The sequence below is a fragment of the Microcebus murinus genome, chromosome 10, assembly GCF_040939455.1.
Source record: "Microcebus murinus isolate Inina chromosome 10, M.murinus_Inina_mat1.0, whole genome shotgun sequence".
NCBI classification, from domain to species: domain Eukaryota; kingdom Metazoa; phylum Chordata; class Mammalia; order Primates; family Cheirogaleidae; genus Microcebus; species Microcebus murinus.
In genome coordinates, this window is record NC_134113.1 from 62,008,767 (window position 1) to 62,017,727 (window position 8,961).

The 8,961-nt window shown below is 56.7% G+C and overlaps 1 protein-coding gene and 1 long non-coding RNA gene across 4 annotated transcripts; one reads left to right on the forward strand and one right to left on the reverse strand.

Annotated features, from left to right (window-relative positions):
- Nucleotides 1-811: 811 nt before the first annotated feature.
- Nucleotides 812-1,497, reverse strand: LOC142873394 (uncharacterized). Its single transcript, XR_012921451.1, has 2 exons — nt 1,415-1,497; nt 812-1,037 (listed from the first exon to the last, which is right to left on the reverse strand). It is a non-coding gene; the product is annotated as an uncharacterized LOC142873394 (long non-coding RNA).
- A 159-nt stretch (nt 1,498-1,656) lies between these two features.
- On the forward strand, nt 1,657-8,913 carry MBD6 (methyl-CpG binding domain protein 6). 3 transcript variants are annotated; one of them, XR_012921450.1, is made up of 14 exons: nt 1,657-1,787; nt 2,836-2,899; nt 3,093-3,229; nt 3,542-3,644; nt 3,770-3,932; nt 4,164-5,207; nt 5,382-6,043; nt 6,319-6,472; nt 6,652-6,821; nt 6,930-7,343; nt 7,435-7,502; nt 7,732-7,795; nt 7,940-8,439; nt 8,699-8,913. XR_012921450.1 is itself a non-coding variant. In XM_012777082.2 (13 exons), the coding sequence occupies exons 3-13, from the start codon at nt 3,117-3,119 to the stop codon at nt 8,012-8,014; spliced, it is 3,030 nt and encodes a 1,009-aa protein (XP_012632536.2). In that variant the 5' UTR covers nt 1,657-1,787; nt 2,836-2,899; nt 3,093-3,116; the 3' UTR covers nt 8,015-8,913. The 3 variants fall into 3 exon arrangements, 2 of the variants coding, with proteins under 2 accessions (XP_012632536.2, XP_012632539.2); XM_012777082.2 differs by having other exon boundaries at nt 7,940-8,913; XM_012777085.2 differs by having other exon boundaries at nt 7,450-7,502; nt 7,940-8,913.
- The last annotated feature ends 48 nt before the right edge of the window (nt 8,914-8,961 follow it).

An 8,961-nucleotide genomic window follows, 5' to 3' on the forward strand; every position in this document is an offset into this window, starting at 1 on the left:
CCAAACGGCTACCAACCGTGGCCACCCCTAGACTGCCGTGTGGAGCCTCACTGCAACTTGTCACCCCGAAGAGCTGTTACTTCGCCCACCCAGCATTAGCCCCCGTTTTACCTGCTCCACAAGGGACTCCTATTTCCCTCGGCCCCTCCCAGCTAGTGGACCCATAGGCCTTTTGAACCTCTCTCCTGTGAAAGTTTGCATCCAGCTACCGGGATTGTCGACATCCGAGCCTTCTTAATGGGTCTCCTCTTTTAGCCCCCTAACCACCCTAAAAGGGGCTGAGGTTCTGGAATTCCCTTGGTGGTAATTTCTACTTCTCTCAGAATGGCACTCTTCACTTTTATCTTTTAGTTTCTGATTAAGTCCTAAGCATGCCGGAATTCAACGTTTTTTGCCCAGTGGACCCAATTCTCACTGTTTCCCCATTTATTAATATTTCTCCTTATGGTGCTCTTGTGCCTTTCACTAAGACCAAGAACCCTCCCTTTTGTACCAGATAGCAGGTCCTGTGACTCCCTGCTGTGAGGAAGGGGGTGGGGGGTGGGCGCAGGCATCCTGCCTCCTAGGTGTTTGGGGTCGTGATTTACCGTACAGCCTGGTTGCCTGGGACATGTGCATGCGCTTCAGGGCACGACTGCCCTGGACTGGGTTGTCAGGAGCCCAGATTCTAGCCTGAGCTCCCTGTCACTTGCCCAGGGATGGTACGCGGTACGTTCTTGTTTGTAAAATTTAAGGAGTTGTGAAGGTAAAATGAGAGCTATGAACTTGGAGGCAACTTGAACAAAAGTAAAAAAGCACCACGCAAAATGTATTTTTCTTGTGCCATGAAAACAAGAGGCCATGTGGTGGCCTGTTACATATCCTGTCATGTCCTTATGGGGGTAGCTAGAGTTTAAGAAGAAACTGTCACAAGGCCAGTTGTGACTGGAGTGGTGTGGCAGTGACAGGTCCTTGGCCAGGCTGCTCCGTCGCTCCAATCCATCTCCCCTTCTGCAAATGAGGGTGGTTGTGGGTTGGACCAGATGGCCTCTCCTGGCCTAAAGACAGACCAGGTTGTCAGTGACAGGCAGAGGTCATGTGACTTGACAGGCCGAGGTCGTGTTGTGACATGTTGACCTGGGGAGGCGGGTCAAGTCCCAGCACACTACCCGGGAAGCCTTTGGGGCGGGGCAGGGCAAGTCGCGACTTTCATCTTTTGGGGCTGGCCCCTCCCGGACCTGGCATTCCTAGCTCCCCAACAGATTGTAGCTTTGGAAGGGGCCCCTCCCCGGGGAGGGCTGGGATTGGCCACCAGTGGCCTGGGAAGAGGCTCAGATCCTTCCGCGGAGGGCGGGGGGGCCGCGTGGGGTGTTTGTTCTCTTGGGGATTAATGGGGGGTTGTGGGGGAGGGGTAGGCGCGCTCCCGCATGCGCACTGCGGCCTCTCCAGTTGGCTCGTCGCTGTCCGCTGGGCGGGGGCCCGGCCCCGCCCCTCTCCCGTCCGGGCAGCTGCGGCGGCGGCGGCGGCGGCTGCGGCAGCGGCGGCGGCAGCGACGGCGGCGGCGGTGGCGGCGGCAGCAGCCTGCGCGGTGCCTTCTGGGAACGGAATCCCCAGGGCTGCCCCTGGCCCCCATGGCGCATGCGCGGGAGGCCGCTCGGTGATCCGCGGCGGCGGCGGCGGCGCTTCCTGCTAGGACCGGCCGGGGCCGTACCGGAGGCTCGGGCTCCACCGACCCTCCTCCCACCCCCTCCCACTCACCCTCTGGGCCGCGACTGCGCAGGGCGGGGCCGGCCGAACCATGGGCCGCGGTGAGTGTGGGGCCCGGCCCCCCCACCCTGCCCCTCCCCCTCCCCTCCCCTCCTGTCCCTACCCTCTGCCCCCTCCGCGTCCTCTCGGCCCCTTTCCCTGGCCCCATCCCTACTCCCCCGCCCTCACCTGCCCCCGCCGTTTCTCCCTCTCACTGCCTGACTTCTGCCTTCCTCACCTCTCTCCTCTGAGTGCTTCGCCCACCCTCCGCCCGCCCTCTCCCCAAGTTCCTTCCTACTTCGTGCGCCTTCCCCTCCTCCCCAAGCTGAGGGAAGCAGTCTGGGTGACAGGGCGCCTTGTTATGAGAGGGAAAGTTTGGAAGCCGCCAATGTGGGGTGCGAGCGATGGTGAGGTTGGGGAGGATACTTGGAGGTTTGAGGGGCGTCCCCACATATCAGAAGAGAATCTTTCTTGGAGCTAATTTGAAGCCAGTGGGATAAGAGGTTCTGAATCCCCTTGCCTTAGGCTTGAGGGAAAATCAGGAGCTTCTCGGGACCCTGGGAGAAGACTGAACTGTGATTGTAACCTCTCTTAAGACCCAAATGAACTGGATCAATGATTGTCTGGATGGACCGTCAATGGAACAGGCATGGGGGCAGTTCTGCTGGTACCACCCCAGCAAGCAGTTGGGCAATTGCCTGGTGACCTGTGGGGCAATCTGTACTTTTTATATGATCTTCCTAGGTAGAGAGCAGCAGGGGCCAGACGCTCTGGGAAACTTCCTAGTGGCCTAGCATTATGGGAGTTTGCCCAAACTCCTGGTTGAAGTCTTCTGCCTCTAATAGGACAAAGGGGCCTTGCCCTTAATGTATCTAGTATCTAGAAATTGGGCTGATTCCTTGGTCCCTGGAAGTTGAGGCTCTGACCCTCTGATCCCTAGGGACTGGGTTTGGAAAGGATGCTTGTGGACTCAGCCAGCAGATCTCTGAGCTCTTTATAGGCACTTACCTCACATTATTAAGGATCTTTCCCTTGAGAGTGTCCTGGGCTGTGGTGCTCTTTTGAGTTGAGCAGATTCCTGACAGTCCCATGTCTCTCCTTGTGTTGCAGGTGTGGGCTAAGCTGGTGGCCCCGGCTTTAGACTGGACCCCACAATGTTTGCAGAGATGTTCAGGTAGCTGTGGTGGTGTAGCAGAGGATTCCTTCTGTGCTCTCTCCCAGTTCTCTGAGGGGTTCACATTGGCACTCTGGGGTTTCTCCTGAGTTTTCTTGGGTCATTCCACAACCTTTGCCTTCCCAGAGTACTCCCTCAGGTACCCAGCCCAGTTTAATCCTCCTAGTACCCACATGGATGTCTGTGTTAACAGGCACGCGGGAGCTGATTACACACAATGAATGGGGGCAATGAGAGCAGTGGAGCAGACAGAGCTGGGGGCCCTGTGGCCACATCTGTCCCCATCGGCTGGCAGCGCTGTGTGCGAGAGGGTGCTGTGCTCTATATCAGGTATGAATCTTCAGAGTTCCCCAAGTTCTATCACCCCAGCTGCTCTCAGTTGCCTGGGCTTGCTTTCTCCTGCTCTTCTTCTCAGAGCCCATCTCTGTGGTACCCTATTGCTCTCCTCCATTCCCCTTCCTTTCTCAGCCTTTTTGCTCTCTATATCTCAGGGCCTTTGAATCTGTTCTCCCTCCTTCTTTCTCTTCCTGTATCCCTTACCCTTTGCCCTTCTTAGGAAGATTTTTAACTTTTGAACTTTTAGGAGTATCTCCTGATTCACTGTCAGTTAACTTCATGTCCTCTGACCCTGTCCTTTCCCAGCCCAAGTGGCACAGAGCTGTCTTCCTTGGAGCAAACCCGGAGCTACCTCCTCAGCGATGGGACCTGCAAGTGTGGTCTGGAGTGTCCACTTAATGTCCCCAAGGTTAGAGTGGTGAGGGGTACTGGAGAGTACAGGGATAAGCCAAAAGATTTAATGCAAACCACTGACCATGGTAGTCTTCAGGGATTCTACTTCTTTAGGGTCCCTTACAAGATTCTTCTTTTCAGGTTTTCAACTTTGACCCTCTGGCCCCGGTGACCCCAGGTGGGGCTGGGGTGGGGCCAGCATCAGAGGAGGACATGACCAAGCTGTGCAACCACAGGCGGAAAGCTGTTGCCATGGCAACTCTGTACCGCAGCATGGAGACCACCTGCTCACACTCTTCTCCTGGTGAGTCTTCTGTCATGTTATAGAAGACTGAGGAAAACCTAAGGGCCTAGAAGACTAGTGGGAGGAACTGTATGAGAGGGAGGAAGGAGAAGGGTGGAGTTGGGTGAGGAGCTGCTTGGTGAGAGGAGGGGACAGAGAGGTTGGGAACCTGTGGGAGATGGGACTGGAGAAGACAAAAAAGTTCTGGGAAGGGGACCTCTAGGCTGACCCTTCGTTTTTCATTTGTTGCAGGAGAGGGAGCGAGCCCCCAAATGTTCCACACTGTGTCCCCAGGGCCCCCCTCTGCCCGCGCTCCTTGTCGAGTTCCTTCTACAACTCCACTTAATGGGGGTCCTGGCTCCCTTCCCCCAGAACCATCCTCAGTTCCCCAGGCCTTCCCTCCTCTAGCAGGCCCTGGGGGGCTCTTCCCACCACCAAGGCTTCCTGACCCAGTTTCCTCCGGGGGTAGCAGCAGCCCTTGTTTCCTCCCAAGGGGCAATGCCCCCTCTCCAGCCCCACCTCCTCCACCTGCTATCAGCCTCAATGCCCCCTCATACAACTGGGGAGCTGCCCTCCGATCCAGCCTGGTGCCCTCTGACCTGGGCTCTCCTCCAGCCCCTCATGCCTCCTCTTCACCACCTTCAGATCCTCCTCTCTTCCACTGTAGTGATGCCTTAACACCCCCTCCTCCCCTGCACCCCAGCAATAATCTCCCTGGCCCTCCTGGTCCTGCCACGCAGCCACCAGTGTCTTCAGCCACTATGCACCTGCCCCTGGTCCTGGGACCCCTAGGAGGGGCCCCCACAGTGGAGGGGCCTGGGGCACCCCCCTTCCTTGCTAGCAGCCTACTCACTGCAGCGGCCAAGGCACAGCATCCCCCACTACCCCCTCCCAGCACTTTACAGGGCCGAAGGCCCCGTGCCCAGGCGCCCTCAGCTTCCCACTCATCACTTCGTCCCTCTCAGCGTCGTCCCCGCCGGCCTCCAACTGTATTGCGATTGCTAGAAGGGGGAGGCCCTCAAACCCCTAGACGGAGCCGTCCTCGGGCCCCTGCTCCTGTCCCCCAACCTTTTCCTCTCCCGGAGCCATCCCAACCGATTCTCCCTTCCGTGCTGTCCCTGCTGGGACTCCCCACCCCTGGCCCTTCCCACTCTGATGGAAGCTTTAACCTTTTGGGGTCAGATGCACACCTTCCTCCTCCCCCAACCCTCTCCTCAGGGAGCCCTCCCCAACCCAGGCACCCCATCCAGCCCTCCATGCCTGGGACCACCAGTGGCAGCTTCAGCAGTGTGCCAGGTATGTGAGTGTTTTGGATCCCTTCCTCACCCTGGCTGGAAAGAGGCAGCCAGGGTATTTAGGGGAATGTTTTGAGAGCTTTTGGGCAGTTTTCGGTTGGGGCAGGGAGGTTGGGTTCTTTGGATGATGGGAGAAAGGGCCTCACTTGAGTTGAATCTCTCTCTTCTTTTATAGGTGCCCCTGCCCCACCAGCTGCCTCCAAAGCCCCTGTAGTCCCCAGCCCCGTGCTTCAAAGCCCATCTGAAGGGCTGGGGATGGGGGCGGGCCCAGCCTGCCCTCTGCCTCCCCTGGCTGGTGGGGAGGCTTTCCCTTTCCCCAGCCCTGAGCAGGGACTGGCGCTGAGTGGAGCTGGCTTCCCTGGGATGCTGGGAGCCTTGCCTCTCCCTCTGAGTCTGGGGCAGCCTCCACCTTCTCCGTTGCTCAGCCACAGTTTATTCGGTGTGCTGGCTGGGGGAGGAGGACAACCTCCTCCTGAGCCCCTGCTACCCCCACCAGGGGGACCTGGCCCTCCTCTAGCCCCAGGCGAGCCTGAAGGGCCTTCGCTTTTGGTGGCTCCCTTGCTTCCACCACCTCCCTCAGACCTTCTTCCACCTCCTTCTGCACCCCCCAGCAACCTCCTTGCCTCTTTCCTGCCCCTGTTGGCCCTAGGCCCCACAGCTGGGGATGGGGAGGGATCTGCAGAGGGAGCCGGGGGTCCAAGTGGGGAGCCATTTTCAGGTTTGGGAGACCTGCCCCCCCTATTATTCCCCCCACTTTCAGCCCCCCCCACCCTCATAGCTTTAAATTCTGCGCTGCTGGCTGCCAGCCTGGATCCCCCCTCGGGGACACCTCCCCAGGTGAGGATAGGGGTGAGTGGGTGGGACAGAACAAGTAGAATCAGAAACGGGAGCTTGGGAATCAAAGGCTTTCAGTGTCATACCTGAGTTCTTCCTTAGGGCCTTTGGGAAGACCTTAGTTCTTGGCTGGGGGTAGGATGCCTGCAAGAACTGGGTTTGTATTTAATAAGCATAGCCTGCCTCACTCCAGGCTTCAGTCAGATAGTGTATGGATGTGAAAGTACTGAACATTTATTGACTGTTTTATGTAAGTATTATAACTATTTTCTCCTTAGCCCTGTGTCCTGAGTGCCCCCCAACCTGGACCACCTACCTCCAGTGTCACCACGGCAACTACTGACCCGGGGGCCTCCTCTCTGGGCAAGGCCCCCTCCAACTCAGGGAGACCCCCCCAACTCCTTAGCCCTCTGCTGAGTGCCAGCCTGCTGGGTGAGTCTGAAGGAGTGCTCTTGGTATGAAAAAGCAGCAGTAAAAATTGGGAGTAGAGGGCTGAATGAATTGGAGAAGAAAGTCTGATCCCTGGGTAAAGCCTAAAGAAAATAATAGGGTCTGCTTAGCCTAATTGGTTGGCCTAGGGAGAGACCCCTGACTTTTTAATTTCTCCACAGGTGACCTGTCTTCACTGACCAGCAGCCCTGGAACCCTCCCCAGCCTATTGCAGCCTCCTGGCCCTCTTCTCTCTGGCCAGTTGGGGCTGCAGCTCCTCCCCGGGGGAGGTGCTCCTCCACCCCTCTCAGAGGCTTCTAGTCCCCTAGCCTGCCTGCTACAGAGTCTCCAGGTGAGAGTGTGGGTGTATATTTACCAGGGAGAGAATTTTTTCTCAAAGTGGAAATTTAAGGCTGAGATTGTATTTGAGACTTACTGAGATACTGTTTTTTGCCAGCAGATCCCTCCAGAGCAGCCAGAAGCTCCCTGTCTACCCCCTGAGAGCCCCACCTCAGCCCTTGAACCGGAGCCTGCCCGGCCTCCCCTCAGTGCCTTAGCCCCACCCCACGGTTCTCCCGACCCCCCAGTCCCTGAGCTGCTCACTGGGAGGGGGTCAGGGAAACGGGGCCGGAGGGGAGGAGGGGGACTTAGGGGCATTAATGGTGAGGCCAGGCCAGGCCGGGGCCGAAAGCCTGGCAGCCGGCGGGAACCTGGACGACTGGCCCTCAAATGGGGGACACGTGGTGGCTTCAATGGACAAATGGAACGGTCCCCTAGAAGGACCCACCACTGGCAGCATAATGGGGAGCTGGCTGAAGGGGGTGCTGAGCCCAAGGATCCACCCCCTGCCGGGCCCCATTCTGAGGACCTTAAGGTGAATACATAGCGATTGAGGTCTGGGCTCAGGGGCTCTGAGGAAAGCCTGGGGCCATGTTGCCTTTTTCTAACTTTTCCCACACACACAGTCCATCTTTTCTCAGGTGCCCCCAGGGGTAGTCAGAAAGTCTCGTCGTGGCCGGAGGAGAAAATACAAGTAAGTGTTGGGCCCACCACAGTACTGGCCTTTGTCTACTTCTTGTTGGATTGGACAATTCCAGTGTCTACATAGTGGCTTGGTTTTCAAAAAGGGTGGATACTTACTTTGAATATGAATAAGGATATCATGCCTTTACTATCCAAATGTAGAAGTTTCCCACCCAAACTTCTGAAATTCACCTGGTGCTTGGGGAGCTGTTCCTGATCATCTGTGCCCCTTATTGCAGCCCTACACGGAACAGCAATAGTTCCCGCCAGGACGTTACCTTGGAACCCAGCCCTACAACCCGAGTAAGTGTGTGGGTTGGTGTGGGTATTGGTAGAGTATAAGGGATGAGGCAGGAGCAAGAGAGGGTTAGAGGGAGTGGGGAGAAAAGTAAGACTTCCTGATACCTGACGATAGATCATGTCTTTTAACTTCCTCTCTCATGTAAGGCGGCTGTCCCTCTGCCTCCCCGGGCCCGCCCTGGCCGTCCTGCCAAAAACAAGAGGAGGAAACTGGCCCCATAGCAGCCATACCTGGAGCTGGATCTGACCCTGATTGGGGAAAGCTGAGTGCTGAGCCTTGGGAGCCCCTGCCAGCCACCTGCACCTGTGGACAGTGGGTGGGGGCACTACTCCCCACTCAGAGCACAAATGCAACCCCTTCCCCTACAATCCCATCCTGAGCCATTGCAGGGGGTAGGGAAGTTCACCCCCTCCCCCCCAAAGCCATGTCACTGAAGAGGCCTGGGGGGGGTGGTTTATGGCCCTTCCCCTACCAGGCGCTAAGGGGAACACCCCCTTCCCCAGGTCTTTTATTTGTTTAAGTTATTTTTGCACAAATGACTCTTTTATATTTAATTCGACTTCATTGCCTCCCTTCTTAAAGCCAGCAGGCTCAGTTTACAAACCTGTGAGCTACTGTTGGCTGCTGCCCTCCTTCCCAGTGAAAGGTACAAAGCAATAAGCATCATGCATCCTCCCCTTACCTCTCCAACACCCCTCTCCCTCTGGCTCAGGTTGCTCAAAGCACAGATCCCCTCTTACCCCTATCCCCAGGTTTGAAACACATAGCCTCATTTCAAGGTATAGCCAGGTTCCCTCTACTTTCCTCTGGGATATTAAAAGGGGGTAAGGGGGCAAAGAGAGCCCTCTGGGCCTCTCCTCCCATACACACTACACTGCCCCTTCTCCCCCCATCAAAACGCTCAGAGACGTTGTGATGATGCGACAGAGGATTATGCAACGTGGTCCAACCGGAGCGGCCAGCATGACCAGCTGTCCAGGGGCTGCCTCCTGCCTTTTCTTTTGTAAAGACAAGACCCTTGGGAGTTTTAATTCTGTTTTGTACTTGCCCTGTGGGGCCTCCACTGCTTTTCTATGGGAGACACTCTTAATTTAACAGATGAGAATATTTTGAAACTCTGGCTCTGGCTCTGTACTCATTTTTTATTTAGTTCTTTCCTAAGAACAGG